We start from the raw sequence: 22,865 nt of genomic DNA, 5'->3' as shown, positions 1-22,865 counted from the left end.
AATACCCAGAACAAATTTTCAACAAATTTCACTCCTTTCAACTTGCATTACATCAAACACAACCCAACAACCTAAACAACTAAATCAAAATCATAACCCAAACCCCATCCATTATTAAATCTTTGTAAATCTAAATATAAAATGTAAAAAGGATATACACATACTTACACGAAATGTCAGGAGGAGGAGGAGGGGGATCTTTGCCGGAGAAGATGTTAATGGTGGAGGAAGAAGAAGTGTTAATGGCGGAGGAACAAGAAGATATAGAGGAATGAGGAAGAAGAAGATGTACAGGAAGGAGGAAGAAGAAGAAGATGCAGAGGAAGAAGAAGATGTAGACGAAGCTAAGAAGAAGAGAAGAAGATGCAGAGGTAGAGATGCGTTAATGGCGGGAGGAAGAAGAAGGGTGCTTGGGTTTGTTTGCAATAATTTCGGGTTTGTGGGAATATAGTATAATTTTGAAAAGATTACATAATACTTCTTTAATCATAATTAAGCACTAATCAAGTTTAATTACCCTTAATCAATAATATGACTATTTACTTAAAACTTTAAAACTTGATAGCTTTTTAATTAAATTAAAACTTGAGAGGTTGTTTTAATAAACTCCCCCTCTATAATATCAATTACATATGAATATAAGAAAGGAAGAATACCGAGAAAATTTAGCTGCTCGGCCATCCCAAGTTTCGATTTAAGAAAATGGCTTTGAAACTGTTTTTCATTTTTTTTTAATTTAGAGAAGATGACGTGGCATAGTTAGGATTAATTAAACATGTAAAATGGGTTAAAATGAAAAGATTAAAACATATGTGGGTTGAATCAGAAATAATGAAAGTTTATAAAATTTGAAATTTCTCAAAACAAGCCCCACTATTCACCTCGCTTAATCGAAATTCATTAGGGCAAAAAGCGATATCTTGAACCAAAGGGAGACGCGATTTTTTCCAATCGAACACCTACAAATTTACACCCTAAATCAATTTCTTGAAGCCTAAACTGAATATAGTTGCGATTTCCGATCGATTTGTTGAACCCTAAAATCGATTTCCTTAATCCTAAACAGAATCTGTGCGATTTCCGGCGATACAACCTACATTTCTGATCGAAACTACAAACTTTGACACCAAATTCAATCCAAAACCATGGTTGACACTCACAATGAGGAGGAAAACCTAACACCACTTCGAATCCTAGATTCCGGTGGTGCAAGCAGTTCAATGGCTGCTCCGATGGATCATCCGATCAGTGAAGGTGGTACACACGCAGAGGAGACGCCGACAGCACAAGAACAGAGGGAAAAACTGACAAACGGTTCTGAAGACGAGGAGTCAGGTGAGAATTCAGGCCAGGAGGAGTCGTCCGAGGATTCAGGCGACGAGGAGGAGGCCAGCGAAGAAAGGGTACGTTGTTTGGGAATATTGTTTGTTTTGTCGCTTAAGCGATCAGTTGTATCGCTTAAGCGATTAATCTGTTATACTCATGATCGCTTAAGCGATCTTGTTGAGGCAGAATCACATATAATAAACGATTTTTGTATCGCTTAAGAGATTCTCAGTTTACTCTTGGTTGCTTAAGCGATTTCAGATCGCTTAAGCGATCTTGCACGAGGCAGAGTAAGATCTCTTAAGCGATTCGAAATTGCTTAAGCGACTACAGTGGTAATTTTTTGTTGCTGATATTTTGTTTATTAGTTGTTTTGGTTTATTTTTGTTGCTGACATTTTGTTTATATCGATTGTGCAGATTGTGCGGACCGTAAACTGTAGAGTCTACGAGTTGGAGCCTATAAGTGAGAAGGGACCCTACTTCCCTGCAAGGGTGATGGTGAGGTCGAGTTGAGATGTTTTGACAAAATAAGGGTCATTTTAGCTGGAATGAGGCGTGGTGAAAGAGATTTCGGTTGCACTTGTTTCGATCAGTTTTTAAGAATGGGAACAAATTGGAAAAAGGCATTTTGGAGGCAGAGAGTGCATTACATGTTGATGCACTCAGTTAAAATGCAACAAAAAAAATGAAATGTGGTTTGTGGTGGACGGAAAGCCACTACGGTTTGGGATGATGGAGTATGCCTTGGTGACAGGCTTAGGATGCGGGGAAGTGCCAAATAAGGCGGAGGCAAACGCAATAAGGACGAGTTCGGGAGCCATAAGGTTTCGTAAGAAGGTTTTGCATGGGGCAAAGTCTATTACAAGACACGTTTTGGAGGAGAGCCTACAAACAGTTCGGTTTAATGATGGAGAGAAGATAAAAGTGTGCTTGCTATTGTTTTTACATTCTATCTTATTGGCTGCTGACTCAACAAAAGCTGTTGAGAAAGATTGGTTGTTGTTTGCAAGCGACTTGGAGTTGTTTAATTCTTATCCGCGGGGACAGATATCATTTGAGCGAACCATCAAGAGCCTGAAAAAACCAGGCATGGCGTTAAAGCATGTCGAATGGGGCGGGAAGGCTAAACCAAGCACGTATAATTTGTTTGGCTTCCCATGGGCCATGCAGGTAAATATTAATAACTCTCTGTTATATTTTTAATAATATATGTGTTTGAATTATGATATGGATTGTTTTTTTACAATGTAGGCTTGGATGTACGAGGTCATCCCTGTCTTCACTAAGGCGGGGGGGAGGAGTAACAGTTTGGATGTGCAACAACAATTTCCTAGGATGTTGCGATGGCATGTCCGGAAGTGTAACCATTCAGATTACGGCAAATAGAGATTGAGATTCAAGCGGCTAATGTAAGATTAAAGGATTAAGTTTTTGAATATGCAGTTGCTTTTTGATTTTGCTTCAATTTGATTGATTTTGTTTCTTATTGCAGGGAGTCGTCCGTCCCTTTCTTACCGCTATTGGGGATGAAGCGGAAGAGGATTATGTCACATCTTTCAAAGCAATGGATGATGGAAGGGATGAACGGATAGACTGCCTGATGCGGACCTGAAAGGGGTCACGCATGTGATGGCAGTTGCAGGGCCATTGCTTGACAACGTCGTTGATGTCGAGGAGGATTATGAAGCTCCAATGGGCAGAAGGCCCGAGGATGAGGAGGAGAAGAGGGAGGAAAAGGTTCATATGCCTCAGCAAACCGGTACAACAAGTACCGCTTTGTCGACACATCAGCGTCGGGAGAATGAGGTTGTTGACCTCATAAACGGCCTGTTTGAGAGTTTTACAACAGCCGTTTATGCAAGGTTTGACAAGATGGAAGAGTGTATGAAAAGGGTGGAGGAGAAAGTGGATAAGCTAGGAGAGAAAGTTGGTACAGTGGAGAAGGAAGTTGGTATAATGGAGGAGGAAGTTGTTGGAGAATTAAAGGCGGTTGAAGTGCAAACTGGCTTGAAAAGAGAGAGCTGAAAGAGCAAGTTTGTGAAATCGCCTTACATGGTAGTGACACAGGTAAAGAAAAAGAAAATTAAGAAACAAATGGAGGAAGAACCAGAAATGGAGGAGGTTGAGGAGGTTGGTGGAGGAAGTGTGATGCGTGTTTCCTACAACATGCAAATGTAGCAAGTATACTAATCGCACAAGTAATATATTGATGAGTAGAGTATCGTTCCCATGAGGATTGTAAGCAAAGCACTGAGTTTCCTAATGTTGTCTAGTTGAAGCAATCGAATTCTTTGGATTGGTGGGAGCAAATTTTAATTTAAAAACAACAAAATGAAATTTAACTAAGGTTAAAACTTAATTAAGAAAGCAATATGAAAACACGGAATATCAATTCAAGTAAAACGGGTAGGGTTTTGACTTCATTTGGATTTTTATGGGTTAAGCCTATAATTACACTAAACTCATATTCATACGCAATGGTTGTAAATCGAACTCACTAACATGTAGACATACCCTCTCGGGCTATGCCTTCCTATTCTTCCTTATTAACCTTCCGCACCCAACAAATTGAAGATTAATAATTCCAAACTCATTAAGCACAAGAATCCTATAATGATTTCATTAATTCTTGAATCTATCTCTAGCATCCAATACTATAATGGTGATTACCCAAGAAGCCTAACATGATTCATTTCTCAATCTCACCATGTTCATCACATACAACATTAAAAATCAGAGTAACACACAACCAAAGCATACTCATATGAAAATAACACAATCAAACCCTAAACCCATTTAAAATCCAAACTACCATCAAAACCCTAACCCAAAAGAGATTAGTTCATAACTAAATCAACAATACAAAAACGAAAATCAGAAATAAACATGTTCAACATAATGAAAACGAGAATAAAGATTAGAAATCTCCCCAAAAGATGAATCCTCTAGTTGGAAATCGAATCTTCTTCCTTTTACAACCCAAATCGCTCAAAGTTCTTAGAAAAATGAAAAAGTGGCTAAACCTAAAATAAAAATGAAGATCCTGGGCAAAAAGACTAAGTTTTTCTTTTATACTTCGTCCAAATAACCCAGCCAAAACACGCACAGCACGAAACTGTGCGTTTAACAAAACTGGAATAAGTGACTATCGCCGTGGCGAAGAATGAAGCAGATAAGCTCGTCCCTGGCTTACTTCGCCGCGGCGAAGACATTTCCTTCGTCGGGGCGAAGCTTCTTCCTGAGTTCTGAAATTACAGAACTGCCACTCCGCTTACTTCTTCATTTGATTCTTCGATTCTCGGTGCTCTTCCTTGGAAACAAGCTTCATCGTGCTTTATCCTGCTCCGGAACTCTCCTATCTTCCGAGATCCGCTAATTTCTGAGTCAAAAATATCCAATTTTGTTCTTATTTGCTCAAAATGACCATTTTAACCTGAAGTACGAAAATTAACGAATTAAGGAACAATTCAGGTAAAAATGCACTAGAAAGTACCTGAAATCCGACAAAAAGGTATAGTGAAAAGCGTATAATTCACGGATTATCAAAGTGGGGCGATGATAATGGAGGAGGGCGAGGTGAGAGGCGAAGGAAGCGGGGATGTAAAAATGGAGGAAGGGGGAGGAAGCGGGCAAGGGAAATTTGACTCAAATGTCGATTTGTATAGGCCAATAGAGGAAAAGAAAAAAACTCTTCTATGCCTATTACAATGGATCAGGAAGTAATGGCTATATAAAGTGTACGACAGGGGATTATCCCCGGGAATGGTTTAGGAAGTTGTTGACGATGGGCACGTGGCTTGAGGACTCGATGAGTTATTTTCGCTTAATTTTCCTTATTTTTGCCTATGTTTTCCATACTTATCTTGTTGTTTTTATTTGATGCAACACATTGATGAGATATTGGCACTGATAAGGCTACGACAGACTATTAATGGTGATCTGTTGTATCCCGACTGTGCCATCACCGATGTGGCGTTTGGCCAAACGCTTGTTTCGGCATATCGCACTTTAATTAAAAATGTCGTTGCTAGTGGTGCAGCAAAAGGACCGAAGCGAAAAAGATTGGCCCCAGTACAGTTGGACTGCATCCCTGATGATTTTCATTTTGATGATAGAATTATGCAGTATATACAGGGGGATCGGCCCAAATTTGGCCACGGTTGGACCTTTGTTAAAAGAGTGTACTGCATCATCCTCGTCAAACATATGCACTGGATAGCAGTCGTTGCGCATCTAGAGGAGGGGTTGCTGAAGATCCTTGACTGCAACCCCACTATTTGTCGAGACAAGCAGTTGGAGGTCGAGTTGGAGCCATTGTCCAGTTTGTTCTCGCGGCTGTTGCATGACAGCGGGATGTTTGGGCACTTGGGTGATCAAGTACTAACCGAAAAGTGGCCAATTAAGTGCTCTACCGACCCAATAAATGAGTCAAGGTAACTTTTGTATAAAACTAACTTACATAATACAATTGTTCTATAAGTTTATTCTGATGCTAATGTCTTCTTCCTATTATAGTGCTGAATGTAGGGCATATGCCCTAAAATTTATTGAGTTCGACATGACCAACACCCCGATGGATGAGTTGAATGACGAAACAATGAGAGACTGTCGGGAGCGCTGGGCTATTGACTGCTTCCATGGGCAGATGAGTAAGCAGAACCCAATAAAAAGGTATGAAAGTTGGACTTTGAATTTTGTACTTTATGTGATGTTGATGTTGATACTTGGGTTGTGGTGCTGATGCTGCAGGTGTCATGCTTATATGGAGCTTTACCGAAAGACACGGACTGAGTGAACTTTTCACCTACCCACTCTGTAACTTTTTTACATGTTTTTTTTTTATTTACAAAAGTTGACGTGTCTGTAGGTTCCTGGCAAACAATGAGAGGAAACTTCTCAAAGGCTGGTTGGCAAGAGGAGAGGAGGCATCTGCAATAAAGGATGTTGGGAAGGCATGGTACAAAACAATGATCTCAGAGAGGTTATTGGCAAACAGAATTCGAAAACTTCTCAAACCTCTCAAAGGCTGGTTGGCAGGATGAGGCATCTGCAATAAAGGGATTGTGCAAAGGTGTTAGTGACATTAAACTCTTTGGCAGTGTATAGGAAATTCTTGTGTTGTGGCTCTTCTTACGGCAGCCAAAAGCCTTGTGCCTACAGAATCATTGTAAAGAATTGGATCTGATATTTGGGAGATATTATTTTTTGTCCATATAAGATATCTCATTAGCAGTTTGAATTTACTATATATGATGTGATCATTTGCTTCACCCAAGTTGGATAATGGTTTTTTAGCGTTTTGTTTCATTTTGTGTATCACTACAACATGTGATACACTGGTGTGATTATTTGATTCACCACAGTTGAGGCTAATGGTTAGCTTGTCCATATATTTCGATATTTGCCGCATCCCATGCCTATTTTTTATTTTGTGTTTCGATTACATTGATGTCTCTTATATTTTGATTTGTGATAAATTAGATTGATACAAATTCTTTTCGGATTTGGGAGGGAAATGAGTGATGTACAAATGTTTCCCAAATGACGAGCTCGTTTAGCTAAAGTTGAGCTCGTTTAGCTCAGATTGAGCTCGTTTTGCTCTCAAGTTGAGCTCGTTTAGCTCAGATTGAGCTCGTTTTGATCTCAGATTGAGTTCATTTAGCTCAGATTGAGTTCGTTTAGCTCAGATTGAGCTTGTTTTGCTCAAATTGAGCTCGTTTTGCTCAGATTGAGCTTGTTTTGCTCTCAAGTTGAGCTCGTTTTGCTCAAATTGAGTTCGTTATGATCTCAGATTGAGTTCGTTTTGCTCAGATTGAGCTCATTTTGCTCTCAAGTTGAGCTCATTTTGCACAGATTGAGTTTATTATGATCTCAGATTGAGTTTGTTTACAAGACTTTTCTAGATATGATCGCTTAAGCGACCAAGAGTCTATTACAAAGCATCGCTTAAGCGATACATCAGATCACTTAAGTGATTACCCATTTGGGAAGATGTTTATTCTGCCTTGACAAAGATCGCTTAAACGATCCTAAATCGCTTAAGCGACAGAGATCTGGGCAGATTCATTTTGCCTTGGCCAAGATCGCTTAAGCGATCAAGAGTCTTTTATGAAAATCGCTTAAGCGATACAAATGGATAGCTTAAACGATTTTCGATCTGGGCATCTACAGCGAGCTAGATCGCTTAAGCGATTGTCGATCGCTTAAGCAACTAGGAGTAAAAGTAAAGAATCACTTAAGCGATACAGACGAATCTCTTAACTGACTGTGTAAATACAGAGGATTGCTTAAGTGTTCCTATGTATTCAGATATTATTTATTGTATTTCAGAGCATCGGTTTAGCGATTAACGCTATGCTAAACATATAGGGTTAACAATTCGTTCAGTGGACTATGACCGTTATTATATTTATATTAAACACATAGTTCTTTTAGGTCAGTATGAAACATATAAGGTGTAGAATGTTTACGTCTATGCTAAACATATGGGGTTTACGATTCGTTCAGTGGACAATGACCATTATTATATTTATATTAAAAATATAGTTCTTTTAGGTCAGTATGAAACATATAAGGTGTAGAATGTTTACGTCTATGCTAAACATATGGGGTTTACGATTCGTTCAGTAGACCATGACTGTTATTATATTTATATTACACATATAGTTCTTTTATGTCAATATGAAACATATAAGGTGTAGAATGTTTACGTCTATGCTAAACATATGGGGTTTACGATTCGTTCAGTGGACCATGACCGTTATTATATTTATATTAAATATATAGTTCTTTTAGGTCAGTATGAAACATATAAGGTGTATAATGTTTACGTCTATGCTAAACATATGGGGTTTATGATTCGTTTAGTTCTTTTAGGTCAGTATGAAACATATAAGGTGTAGAATGTTTACGTCTATGCTAAACATATGGGGTTTACGATTCGTTCAGTGGACCATGACCATTATTATATTTATATTAAACATATAGTTCTTTTAGGTCAGTATGAAACATATAAGGTGTAGAATGTTTACGTCTATGCTAAACATATGGGGTTTACGATTCGTTCAGTGGACCATGACCGTTATTATATTTATATTAAACATATAGTTCTTTTAGGTCAGTATGAAACATATAAGGTGTAGAATGTTTACGTCTATGCTAACCATATAGGGTTAACTTCTCAGTGGACCATGACCGTTATTATATTTATATTAAACATATAGTTCTTTAGGTGCGTATGAAACATATAAGTGTAGAATGTTTACATCTATGCTAAACATATGGGGTTTTCGATTCGTTCGTGGACCATGATCGTTGATGGGAATGCAAAAATGTCATATTTAACCCCCTAATGTTTAGCTTTTATCGTATTTGTTTCTAATTGTACTCATTATTACTGTATTTTGGTTTAGGAAGCAAATGGAGGTGTTAATTGAAAAAACGGAATTAATTAGGGGAATTCAGACAGTTTCGCCACTGGTTCGTATTCTGGGAATAATTCTCTCATCCGAGCCCGATTGAGATGATTCAAATGCTATGGAACGCTAAGAAAGAGACTACAACTTTCATGTTTGGAGTTTTAGAGATACTGACTGAATCAAGGTTGTAATCGGGCTTGAAGTTGACGCACCTGCATTACCGACGTCCTGGAGCGTTCTGACTTGTTATGCAAGTCAGTCTATTATTGCACGTTTTGAAGACATACATGCTGCACGAAAATTACAGCTGGAAACACCACCTTCCTATTTATTAGGACTCTATTTTATTTATTTCCAATTAGAATTAAATTAGGATTAATGTTATTTTAGGATAGGAGAATATTTCTTTTAGGAGATTGAGTGGGATTTGAATTCTTAAATTAGATTTTAAAGGGAGATCAGATTAGGTTTTGGGGGACCACGCCTCTCTCGCTTTTCTTCTCTGAAATTTTCTTCACTTGAGTTTTAGTGATGGCCATGATCGGCTAGAACTTTTGTAACTTGGTCGAAGGAAACGGAAACCTCGGAATCAAATAAACTGTGAGATCTTTCTGTTTTAGTGTTAAATTATGTTTGAGTATGAATGTTATTCTATGCATATTTTTATGATTGATGCATTTAATTACTAGGAGGCCTACTAGTGTATTATTTGTTGAAATCTACTGCTAAGTTTGATATCAAATCCGTAATTGTTTGATCCCTCCAACTTGTGAAGCAATTAGGGTTAGTAATTTGTTGCGTCAGGAATTAGTAACCTTACGAAGAACATTCAACTAAATTAAATACAACCGCTTGTGTTGTTTGTTGTTAGCTTCATCGATCTCTCTAATTCTTAAGGCTGCCACTAAGTAAATCTGAGCGCTTGTCTAGGGTGTTTAGGGTAAGATTAATTAGGATCGCTTGTTTCCTGATTAATTACAATTAAGGAGAGATAGGAAATTATTTTCAACGGTGAATATTCAATATGTGAATTGATTTTCTTTGCATCAATGATCAGTTGTAAGATTCCGATGGTGGATGTTGACAGAGACCAAGTTCGTCATTTTGATTGAATTCGAATAAATTGTTTTTTTTTTGCTGAAATTGTTTTCTGTTTTTACACAAACCCCCCAGCCTTTTCACATCAAAGAAAATTTGGCTAGACATCTTCGTGGGATCGACCCTTGCTTACCCTATTTACAGTTCAGTAGTTAGGTTCGGAAGGTTTAATTCTGGGTGCCTACGACAGCACGCCATCGTTATTATATTTATATTAAACATATAGTTCTTTATGTCAGTATGAAACATATAAGGTGTAGAATGTTTACGATTTCTTCTTTGTTCAGAACATAAGGGTGCATTTGGTTGAATATTCCTATAAATATTATAAATCCTATTCCCATAATATTTCTTGTTTAATTATTTAGGAAATATTAGTATTTTTTTTAATAAATTTTAGACCCATTAACTAAAGTAATTTCATTAATACCGCCTAAAAAATTTTAAAAAGTAACAAAAACACCCCCACCCACCCAACTTCCCAGATTTCGACACCACCGACAGCTACAAACGATCGAAATGGCCGGTATTCACAGATATGACATTTTCCTGCTAGATCCACTGTGGATCTTGTCGGAAAAGGCCACATCTGGCCGTCATCGACTTTCAAAGAATGGTCGACATGACAGTCAACGATGCCAAATCTTGGGCATCGTTGACGAAACGACAGCCACATATTTGGCCATCGCAGACGGCCAGATGTGACTTTTTCGTCCGTTGACAGCTAGATCTGGCCGTGATCTTCTTTTTCGACCACATCGTGGTCGATCTAGTCGGAAAAGGCCATATCGACGCCCTATCAGCCTGATCCGACGTCCATGGGTAACACTCTTTTCGGTAGGATTCCGGTGGTGGTGGCCGGAATGTTGGAAGTTGGGTAGGTGGGTGTGTATTTGTTAAATTTTAAAATTTTTCGTTCGTCGATTAGCGATCGTACCTAAAAGGAACTTCGTTTACACAGGGTCGCTTAAGCGTCATGTGATTGGCAGAATCAAATTTCCAGCTGCATGATCGCTTAAGCGATCCGAGATATCGCTTAAGCGATTCTTGTCTTTTTGTCTTGGTCGATTAAGCAATCGTGGATCGCTTAAGCGATCTGTGATATCGCTTAAGCGATCCTATTTGAAAAAACCCTTTGTCGCTTAAGCGATCATGGGCAATATATACTTTTCCAGCTTTTCTCCTGAATTTTGACAAACTAAAATTACCAACACGTATTAATTCCATACTTTTTCCTCAATTTGACAACCTAATTCCAAACTAAAATCACCAACAAATATTTAGGCCATGTAACAAGAAATATAAAGAATGATTTATTAAAGGTAACAATAAAATTTATAACATCAATAATTGAAAACAATAACTCATCAACGGTTGGCCTTCGCAACTCCCTGAATTTCATCCTTCTTCGAACCTAATTTTCTGGATTTCATGTGATACTTATGGCAATTGCTTCTCTTGTGGCCAGGTTGTTTGCAAATTGAGCACTTATTCATCTTCCGGGGACCTCAGAGGCTGATGGAAACTCTTTTTCTCCCCTTTATTGTCTTCTGAATGGCAGATGGATGATAATGTCAACCAACTCTGGCGGCACTACCCACTGCTCTTCTGAGGCACTGGATATATTGTTTCTGAATAAGCTGAGCATGTAGTGATCTGCCATATAAAGAGGGGAGCAAAGTTCCATGTAAATTCTTGAACCAAAATCCGGCTTCCGTTGGTGTTTCAGTGCTGCTAGTGCATGAGGACAAGGTAAACGTTGAATGTCAAGCACTTTACAACTGCAAGTTTTACTAACAAGGTTAACTAGGGCATCCGGACCATAGCCGCGCACAGTGACTCTTGAGCATTAAGAGGATAGGCAATAGTGCATTTGACAGTTCCAACATTCTCACAATAATTTTTCAGTAGTAAAATTATCTAACTTCGTACGACGCTCATGGAACCACTGTGACAATGTCCTCTGGATTGCATCAAAAAGTGCAACTATTGGAAACTCTCTTTCTATTAACAACTTCGAATTATGGACTCCTCTATTTCGTGGTCATGACTCAAACCTTCTTCCAGGAAAGTAAGCTCTACTCTATCGCTCGAAACCAACATCATGCTCAAGATACTTAGCAACTCTATCATCCTTGATTCAGATTTGCTGGAAGTGATCCTCGAACTCTTAACCCGATAAGCTTTTGCTGCCATGTAGTATGTCTGAAGGAGGCTAGCACACTTAAACTTTTGTTTTATGTCTCACTAAGGTGCCTCATACAGAATCCGTGATGTGCTTGATGGTAAATAGTGGCAATCCCCTTCTTTATAGAGTTGTGCCTATCGGATATATGCATAACTCTCACTGTCAAGCACTATCGTACGTAATTGCCGAAAAAACCAAGTCCCACTCGTCATTCTCAAAGTCAACCACACACCATGCAACAGGATATGTGTGATTCTCGCTGTCCTGTGCAGTGGCCACCAACAATGTACCTCCATACTTTCTCGTCAGAAAGCAACCATCAACAGCCAACACTTTCTCATGTTTACAAAACCCTTTAGCAGAACCGTAAGCAACAAAAAAAATATTTAAACATCATATTCCTGTCCCACTTCAAAGTGTCTTGCTACCTTATTTGTCAACTCAAGCATATAACGGTACGCTTCTAATACTGCGTACCCTGCTCCAGCTGCCCCTCACAAATCTTGTGCATGTTGTCTCCCTTTCCAACATTTCCAGTAATCAGCACATCCCAACTTTGTGCACAAGTCTCTGAATGTCTTTAGGAGATGGACATTTCCCTTCAACGAACCGACTTTTGACAAATTGTCCAATAACATCAGCGGACGCTTGTCAATGCTCACCTGAAATATATCCAAACCACAAGTGTGCTCAGGGGTATATGTGCTAAAAAAAATTTTTCCGACTCCGCCAACCTTTTACAATAAATCCGCCACTTGCACTTTCGGTCATGACATGCAACGTCACAGCCAATGAATTTGACTTTTTGGTGATGAACTCAAAATTACCTCTCACAGCAACAAGTTTTAGCTTCCTCACCACTTCCTCTCTTTGTCAAATAAATACCTATGTGCAACTCCGATCCATCCGTAAAAACATGAGCTGATTTACTACTACCTCCAATTGCCCCCTCTGAACCTGCATAAACGACCATAGTGTTCTCTTCCTCACAATCTACGCCTTCTGCATAATCTGTATTTAAAGGAATCTCTACATCTGTGGGAACTCTACAAGGTCCTCCTCCTCAATATTTCATTCGCCTCCCATCACCAACCTCTTCTATAGTGTCCTCCTCATCACCCAATTCACCGACTACTCTTGATTTTTCAACTAACAAATCAATGGCCTCATAGTTCGAATTAAAACCAAGCAAATCTCCGCCTACTTCCTCGTATCCTCTTCCTTTGAACCAACTTCCAACGGTTTTCTACAAAAGAAACCCTTAAAATCGGCCTCAAACCATTATCGGCCACATCAATCATATATAACTTCACACTTCATCATCCGAATTTAATATAGCAGGAGGTACCTTATAATGTTTAGGAACTCTGCTTAAAACATACTTCACAACTATATCACTATGCGAGCAACTCAAATTACCTCTTCTAATTATTTCATCAATCAACTCATCAAAACTAACCTCTATGCTCACAGGAATTGGTATAACTTCTTTGCTCTTCCCAATCCACTTTCAGCTACTTTCTTCCCCCCCCACTCACCAAAATATTCAACCACCCAAAATAACTTGTCCCATGTGTAATATAGCCAACTACCTGTATGCAAGAAAAAAAATATTCTTAAATGTTGTACTAAGGGTTCAAATATTTTAAAAAGAATCTACACACGTCGCTTATGGTCTGCTGTATCGCTTAAGCGATCTTATGCCATTTACTGATCGCTTAAGCGATCTGCTCCTATACACCAGACTTTTACTAGATCGCTTAAGCGATCTATCTGCTGCATTACCAGACCTACCAAATCGCTTAAGCGATACACCAGATCGCTTGAGCGATCTATCATACCCAGAACACATTTTCAATTATCTCCACCTACAATCGATCCATCATACCCAGAACACTACCAAAACAATTTTCAACAAATTTTACTCCTTCAACTGCATTACATCAAACACAACCCACAACCTAAAACACTCAATCAAAATCATAACCCAAACCCCATCCATTATTAAATCTTTGTAAATCTAAATATAAAATGTAAAAAGGAGATACACATACTTAGACGAAATGTCAGGAGGAGGAGGAGGGGGATCTTTGGCTGAGAAGATGTTAATGGTGGAGGAAGAAGAAAGTGTTAATGGCGGAGGAACAAGAAGATATAGAGGAAGGAGGAAGAAGAAGATGTAGAGGAAGGAGGAAGAAGAAGAAGATGCAGAGGAAGAAGAAGATATAGACGAAGCTAAGAAGAAACAGCAACCAAGGTAGAGATGCGTTAATGGCGGGAGGAAGAAGAAGGTGTTTGGTTTGTTTGCAAGAATTTCGGGTTTTGGGAATATAGTATAATTTTGAAAAGATTACATAATACTTCATTAAATCCTAATTAAGCACTAATTACCCTTAATCAATAATATGGCTATTTAGTTAACACTTTAAAACTTGATAGCCTTTTAATTAAATTCAAACTTCAAATGGCCTTTTAATAAACTGCCCCGAAGAATACTAGACAAAGTATACATCGGTTGAAGCACTAAATTTCCAATTATACCAAAAGAACCCAAGTCAGCTCGAAGTTTCTGCTCAGGCACTCCCCGCAAGAGATAAAAGGATATGGTCGCACAATGTTCTTTGAGGAATGGATGGTACGAAAGAGATTTTGATTCAGGAGGAAGAGGAGTCACTAATGACTGAAGCTGCAAAAACAACCCGCCCGGCCTAACCCACAGCGGATTATAGGGATTGACGGACCGGGTAAGACCCACCTCTTGGTCGGAAAGACTGGTTTAGCCCGACCCGTCAACTCTAACCCGACGGGTTATGATGCGGGCCGGGCCAGGTTAGCTCATAATTTTTTTTTTTTTTTTTAGTTAACTTTTTAAATATCAATAATTCAATTAAATTAATTTTTTTTTTTGTTAACATTTCAAATATTAATTCAATTTTAATACAATAAAATTGTAATATAAAAAAATTAGATTTATTCATTTATCAAAAAATAAAATAAGAAATTACAATAATTATTGCCTCATTAAAAACTTTACCAAGAAAAACCCAATGGGACAAAAACTTGGTAAGGAGAAAAGAGTGCAATAATTGACAATTAATTTACAAGTTACAATTTACAAAACAACTAATTTAGGGGTTGACTAGGACCTCCCTCATCCGTATCATCTATATTACAAAATTGAAATGATTCTATTAAAGTATTGTCGACAACCTTGTATTAATCCTGATGGCACAACCGTTCCCAATCTCGAAGACATGTGAGGACTTCAATCATTTTTTGTGAAAGTTTAGTCCCCTTTTCATTTAAAATTCTTCCACTTGCACTAAACGTTTGTTCGGATGAAACGGTTGAGACAGGCGAAAACATCCAAGGCAAGTCTTGATAATACCGAAAAAATACATTTTTTGGTTTTCTAATACTATAAGACATCAAAGTTGGCTCTTTGTTATGGATTTACTGGTAACACTTCGGGGGTTCCCAAATATTGGTGAAGCTCATTACTCTGTAACTGCAAAGAGGACAATACATTCGTTGTTGGTGCTTCTGAAGAAGAGGTTGTGCTTCAGGTTCAAGTCCTCTTCGGCCTATTAAGTGCACTCTAGGAGTTGAAGTCTTCATTTGTTTCTTCTGATGCAACTTCCCCGGGTATTTTGCCTCTTTACTGGTTCCCATACTTGTTTTCATATTGCAAATATACCTCTGCAAGACACTCTCTTACCTCTCCTAGTTGATTGGCATATGCCTCGTTTTGTAAATTTTCAGTTAATGCGTCTAAACCATTTTCTAAACCTGCTACTTTAATTAGATGATCAAATATAACACCTAGACAATAAAGAAAAGGAATGAGTTTCCAGTATTTTAAAAAAAAAAAAAATTCATTGCCTTTATTGGTCTTGCTAAAATTTCATTGTTTCTGTTTTTTTTTTTTAAATAAATCTGAAATTTTTATAATTGTATGTATTACCAATGGACTAGTAAGATAATACACACCAAAAAGTTGTAAAGTGGATTAGTAAAAAAAATTTAAGAAAAGAATGAAATTTTTTAGCTATATGCCAATCATTTTCTACCAAATAATGGGGACCTCTATTATTTGCTACAAAATAACTAATTAAATTTGCATAAAGCAAACATGAATCAAACATTAAATAGGTACTATTTCATCTAACATGCATGTTTAATGCAAAAGTTTTAGGAGACATATTTGATTTTATACAAGCATCTTGAAATTCAACATTTCTTTTATTACTAATGCAAGCTAAAGAATCTCTGATTCTATCAATATTATCTCTAATTGTTTTCATACCACTTTTCACAATTAAATTAATAATGTGACATGCACAGCGTTAGTGAAAAAACTTCAAATTGTCATAAAAATGATAATTAATTTTAAAAAAAATATATAGCTGTACTATTAGCACTTGCATTATCTAAAGTTAAACTTATCACTTTATTAATAACATTATAATCATCTAAAACTTCAACAATTTTATTATAAATTTGTTGACCATTATGATCTACATCCATTAATCTAAATCTCAATAAATATTTATTTAATTTACATTCGTTATTAAAATAATGACTAGTCATACAAATATAATTTTTTTTAGCTCTACCACTCCAAATATCAACGGTTAGAGCCACACTAACATGACAAGTATGTATTTTATTTTTTAATTCTAATTTCATTTTCCCAAACAATTTTATTAAATCATTTCTAGTTGCAGTTTTAGAATAACTTTTAAATCCAGGAAAAAATGAATTTTTAATAAATCTTTCAAAATATTTATCTTCAGCCATATTAATAAGTTGATCAGTTGCAGCAATATATAAAGCTAATTGTTCCCTATATACATTAGAATTATAACGTCAAGTAGTACCCATATTAGTTATTTGAGTTTGATTGGCTTCTCTATTTCCATGTTGAGTAATATGTTTATTAGCATGCCTTTTTAAAGTACTAGTATCATTACTTGAATCAGCTTTATAAATATTTTCACAATATTTCATCTTGCTTTCTTCACTTGAACTCCATTTTCTATCTTGTAAAACTTATCGAAATGCACCCAAACATCTTATGTGTGCCTGTCGTCGGTTTCGGCAGTAGTTGATGAACCCGCTTCTACTTGAGATGAAGTTGGATGAGAACGACGATTACGAGGATGACTTCTAGAACCACCGGGAGCTGTAGCAGCATAGGAAGGAATCAGGGGAATATTATGAGGTGTATTGGATTCTGAGACTGGGAAAGCGGGACTATTTAAATCTACTGCATTTGTGTTAGTAAATTTAGGGGACTAGAACAGTAGTTTCCTTCATCATCGAAATCGATGGGATGGAAATATCTATCCATTGTAGTTAAAAAAAAAAAAAAAAAATTGATATAGAAGAAATAAAAAATTAAATAAGGAGAATTGGAATTTGGAAATATGAATTGAAAATTGCAAAAACTAATAAACATTAAAATGAGAGCAAATTGACAACAAAGAGAATAATTGAGAGATTTCAATAGAGACCATATTAATGGCAAAAAATGGCCATATCAGGCCAAATCTAACCGTTAATAGTCATATCTAGCCTGATATGACTGTTTTTTGCCATCAATATAGCCGAAAACAACCATATCGGAGCCTCGTGGTCACGGACGGCGACTCCCGATGACTTCCGATAGTGGATTGTGGTGGCGGTAGGCGGCGGCAAGAGATGGGGGTGATTTTGTCATAAATTAAAGTTTTATATAAGCATGGGTGTTTTAGCTAAATTTGAAATATTGGGGGTTAAAAGAAATTATTCAAAAATTAATAATAAAAATAATATTTTATGAATATTTAAAAAGAGGGTAATTTAGTAATTTAAATAACATACCCACCAATTTATTGCTCCTAACCAAACATATTAATATAACATACCCACACATTTATTCCAATTAACCAAACACATTTTCCTAAAGATTCACAGCAATCTTCAAGGTAATATAAGATTCCAATAATCTAACATTTTCTGAACCAAACGCACTCTCAAAGTAATCTAACTTTCTAGTAATCCAACCTTTCCTGAACCAAACGCACCCTCAAAGTACTCTAACTTTCCAGTAATCGAACCTTCCCTGAACCAAACGCACCCTTAAAACCATAAGTTGAGCTGACCCGATTTCATAGTTTTCCCAACTTTGGAGCATACTTCCAAACTTATTCTTCATAAATGGATTTAGCAACTGTAAACCTCAGAAAATTAAATTTCTGTCACATTATCACAATCACGATTATTTCCCTCAGCTCCTCTTGATTGACTACAATAGTTCTTTCAATTAAGTTCTAGTTTGCTTACGAGCATTATAATGAAATCATCAAGGCATCAACTGCGAAGGAAGAGACGCACTACACTTACCAGACTAAAGATATTATTTGGCAAATCAACAAAAAAAAAGAACTCATTCAAGTAATCAACATAATGAAAAAAAAAAAAAAAAAAAAACAGATCTTATTGTATAAGAACTATTGGATTAAAAAAAAAAAAAAAAGACTTGTAACAATGGCAATGAGACCAACCCCATCAATTCCTTCTGTAACTTCCTCAAATGTTGAAGAAGATGAGAACCCAGATGGCCCTTTTCTACCAAACAACCACATCTCTTCTCTTTTCACAAAATTCAAACTCACTCACACACTTAAAGGCTTACAAGTGTGAAAAAAAAAATCAAGAACTGGTGGCAATCAGAGGCAAACCAGTTTGGGATAGCCGCTGGACGCTGTGGGGACGCCGACTTGCAAACGTCGTGGTGGTGCATCATAATCTTCTAACGAATGGCTGTTTAACGTCGAAATCAAAGGCAAACCAATTTGGGATGGCTGCTAGTGCTGTGGGAAGGGGCTGTGACTAGAGATTAAGGTGCCTGGGTTTTCAAAATTGAGAGGATTTGGGGAGAAATTTTGTGCGTTTCTGGAGATTTGAAATTGATTTAGGTTTCATTTAGGCAAATTAAGTTTGAAATTTTGGATTTTTAGCAGTTCTTTTTTTTTTTTTTTTTTTTTCCTTTTTAATTTGAAGGAAGTAACGTGATATTTTGCTGATGTGGCAGATGAGCTGGCATCTGCCACATGGAAGAGAATGATGTAAAATGTTGTTGTAAACGTAGCATGAATAGCTGAATTTGAAAAATGGGTGAAATTGATGGTTTCCAAACTAGGGTCGAAATGTGATTCGGAGTTTCTCATTTAAGTGGTAAAATTTCATTCCAAATGACACCTACACCCTTTAGCCAAAATTAAGTTTTTTTTCTTATGTAAAATTAAAGATTATTTTATACAACACTTTTTGTTACATTATTTAGGGTTATTAATATTATATAAATTTTATATAAATTAAAAAAAGAAGGGAAAAAATTGAGAGAGTTTGAAATCCTTTATAGATCCAAACTTGCAACTTCCGAAGTCCAAACCCTAATTCTATCAAATTTTACCAATCTCAAAAGCAATTGTCAAAAGTAGGTAACTTTGTCTTTGTCAACTTGGTTAATTTTATTAATATTCGAATGATATCAAATTGAAATCAAGATATTTTATGCAGATCCAATTGTTCTAAGGGAAGAACGGATCAAAGTCTAAAAGTTGATAAGATATATAAAATTCGATGGATTATTTGGTTTCATGTCAATTTATATTTCTTAAACTTGGGAAATATTTTCGGTTAATAGAAATAAGTTGTAATGTGTGAAAGGCCTTAAATTTCAAATATTTATGAATCATTAGGTACATGTATTCTCCTTAATTTGTTGAGTTAATGAGAAAACCCCTAAATTTTGATTAAATAACAAAGCCCATTTCTAGTTTATGATATAACAAAGATCTCATATTATGAAGTTGTAAGTTTTAAAACAACATAAACAGTAAGAGGATAATTCGGCAAATATTTGTTAATTCATTATGGTATAAGTTTTAATGACTCATTACTAATAGAGAAACTTTTGTTATTTCAAACATCTCAAAAGAATTTTTGTTATTGCCTCAAATCTAGTAGAATTTGGTGTCTTTTATTTCCTAATTTTTCACTATAAGCAACCTTTGCATTTGGGCATTAATTCTTTTAATTAGTCCTAGTATGTAATTCTCTAATTCTTAATTAATTAGCACATTATAAGCAATTAAAAGACCATGTTTTTATAGTTTTATTACCGAGAAACTAATGAAAAATAACTTATAAGATACATCAATAATCTTATACTTATTTATCTCGACTCGACAAAAGAAAACATTTATTATAGCTTTAGATTACATTAGTTTCCATACTTATCAGAGTTTACTATAATTGTCTAAACCATTTAAATAAAAATAAATATAATAATCTGAGTGTTTGGATTATATTAGTTTTTGTTCATTTGCCACTTTTAGTTAATTGATAACGTATGCATGTCTGGCTAATATTATCTCTATTATTATTTTTACATCTTGAAAAATCAACCTCAAACTGACACGTAGGGCTCTTCTTTTTTGGCCTTTGACAGCTATTGTTTGAGTTGTCTCTGTGTCCTTTCCATAATATCTCTACACAAATTTTTATTAATTAATTAACCCCCATTAAAATCCCCTAATTTAATAACCCTGTGTTTCACTATGAGCCTTGCCTTCACTTTGATATTTTTTCCATTAAATTCTTAGAAAATCATAATATTTAAACAACTATATATCCATTTTTTTTTTTTAATTTTTATAGTTTCATTACATAATATAATCTTTCAATTTGAAAAAATATAATCTTTCAATTTGAAAAATGAGAATTCGAAAGAATATAAAACTTTCTTCAATATTGCCATCAAAAATGTTGCAAACATACGTCTGCCAACTCAACCAATCGCCATGGGATGTCATCTCCGATACATCATTCTCTCTTAATCATCAGGTTAGTCCCATTTCTATCTCTTTATTAATTAATCATTTCTATCTCTTTATTAATTAATCAACTTTTCTTTCTTTAATTATTACCTTCTAGGGTTTTTAAGCAACGGCGACGTTTTCATATTAGGGTTTCACTCAAAACCCTAAATTGTTACTCACTTTTTTTGTTTTGTATTGATTCACTTCCGAATAATTGATTTGATTATTAGACTAATCTTTGTCCCTTTTTTTTTTTTTTAATGATATGAGTTTTGTGTTTGTATCTTTTTTTATCTTTTCCTTCTATGAATAGTCGGAAGAAGAAGATACTCTTACAGACGATAAAAGGTTCGTCGATGAAACCGATGATGTTAAAGGAAGGTAAACGTCTAATTTATTTTTAAATTTTTCTTAAGAATCGAAATAAATGGGTGATAATTAAGTGACAATTTCCATTATGTCCTTAAGATTATGAAAATGTTATCAATATTATTAAATATATATATACAGTGCCACTTCATTGACGGAGATACAAGAGAAGATTGCGCCAAATGAGGAAGAAAATAATGAGAAAAATCAATCAATAGTCAATATTGACGAAGAAGAAGAAATCTATAGCAAAAGAGATCAAAGCAATGGTGGTGGGAATGAGCTTGAACAATCCTACAATGCAAAACCTAATGCATCCACAAATGGTTTTGTCATCGGAAAATCAGAATTAGCGACGAGAAAAACAGCGACTAAAGCAGTCCGCCGCGGTCGTCCTCGAGCGATCAAGACCGCTAATACTGCCTCGACATTTAGTCGATTTACTGAATTTTACTACTACTCAGGGTTCGGACCGTTTCGGGGCAAGAAGAGAGGTGAAGTAGGAGGTGAAACAAGCAAGGCTGTGACAAATTGTACTCAAAATAAGTCTTCTTGTTCAGAAATTGATTGTGTAAAAGTGGTCTATGAACTTGATGCTGATGATGAGAATGGTAAACTTCGTAAAGTAGAAGTTATAGATGCAGAGAAAAAGGGCAAGACAAAGAAAAAGAGATTTGGAAATGCCAAATCCTTGCCATCTCTGTAATGTCAAGAAGAGGAAGATTGAGGGTTTCTTTTTCAATCGCATGTGAAATGTGACATTTTGTAACTTATTTTAAAGGTTAATAGAAACATTAAATTATGTTAGGCACATTTTGTGTACGAGTTATCTTATTATTCATTATTTCATATATGTAAGGACTGTTTTTTTTCTTTAGAAAACATGTTTTTATATATATTTATGGGGGTTTTGGTGATAGAGACATAATGTATTAGTTATAAAATATTTTCTCATTGAACCTTCACAATAATGGGAAATTTTATTATTAACGAATAGTTTATATCAATGAAATTTTTTTGTGATGAAAATGAAGGCAAAAATCATTTATCGCCTGACTTTATTCCAAATCATTTGTCGCCTACTTCATCCCAAATCATTTGTTGGATGAATATTGAAGATGAAAAATATATTTACTTTGAAATGCTCTTGTTTGATGAATTAATGGATTTAAAAATATTTATTTTTAGTGGTTGGTTGCTTTATAGATTATTTTTATTTTTATTTTATGAATGGAAAGTTATAATATAGCAAAGAATAAAGGTATATATACAAACTATTCATTTACAAACATGATAACCCTACATATTTGACATATTATTTATTCTAATTTGTTTATAACTATCAGTAATTTAAAATTAACTAATCACATTAATATATATTAATTTGTATAAAGAGTTTGTACATATAGTATTATTATGTAATTAATTCATGTGCTAAAAAGGGTAAACATAAATTAAAGTTCATAATGTGAGTTAGGGCTATAAGTCGAGTCGAGTCGATCCAAGTATTGAGAAGCTCGAGTAAGCACGCAATTGCTCCAGTTGAGCATTATTAAGCTTGAACTCGACTCAACTTGACACGCGAGCTACTCGA

The 22,865-nt window shown here is 35.7% G+C and overlaps 1 protein-coding gene across 1 annotated transcript; it reads left to right on the top strand.

The window, feature by feature from the left end:
- The first annotated feature begins 2,957 nt into the window (after positions 1-2,957).
- Positions 2,958-21,977, top strand: LOC116126809. Its single transcript, XM_031412484.1, has 3 exons — positions 2,958-3,134; positions 21,216-21,283; positions 21,413-21,977. Exons 1-3 carry the CDS (start codon positions 2,958-2,960, stop codon positions 21,975-21,977), a joined length of 810 nt encoding a protein of 269 aa, XP_031268344.1.
- Positions 21,978-22,865: the final 888 nt, after the last annotated feature.

The sequence above is a fragment of the Pistacia vera genome, unplaced genomic scaffold (assembly GCF_008641045.1).
Source record: "Pistacia vera cultivar Batoury unplaced genomic scaffold, PisVer_v2 Contig184, whole genome shotgun sequence".
Taxonomy (NCBI): Eukaryota; Viridiplantae; Streptophyta; class Magnoliopsida; order Sapindales; family Anacardiaceae; genus Pistacia; species Pistacia vera.
This window is presented reverse-complemented; position numbering and strand designations above follow the sequence as displayed.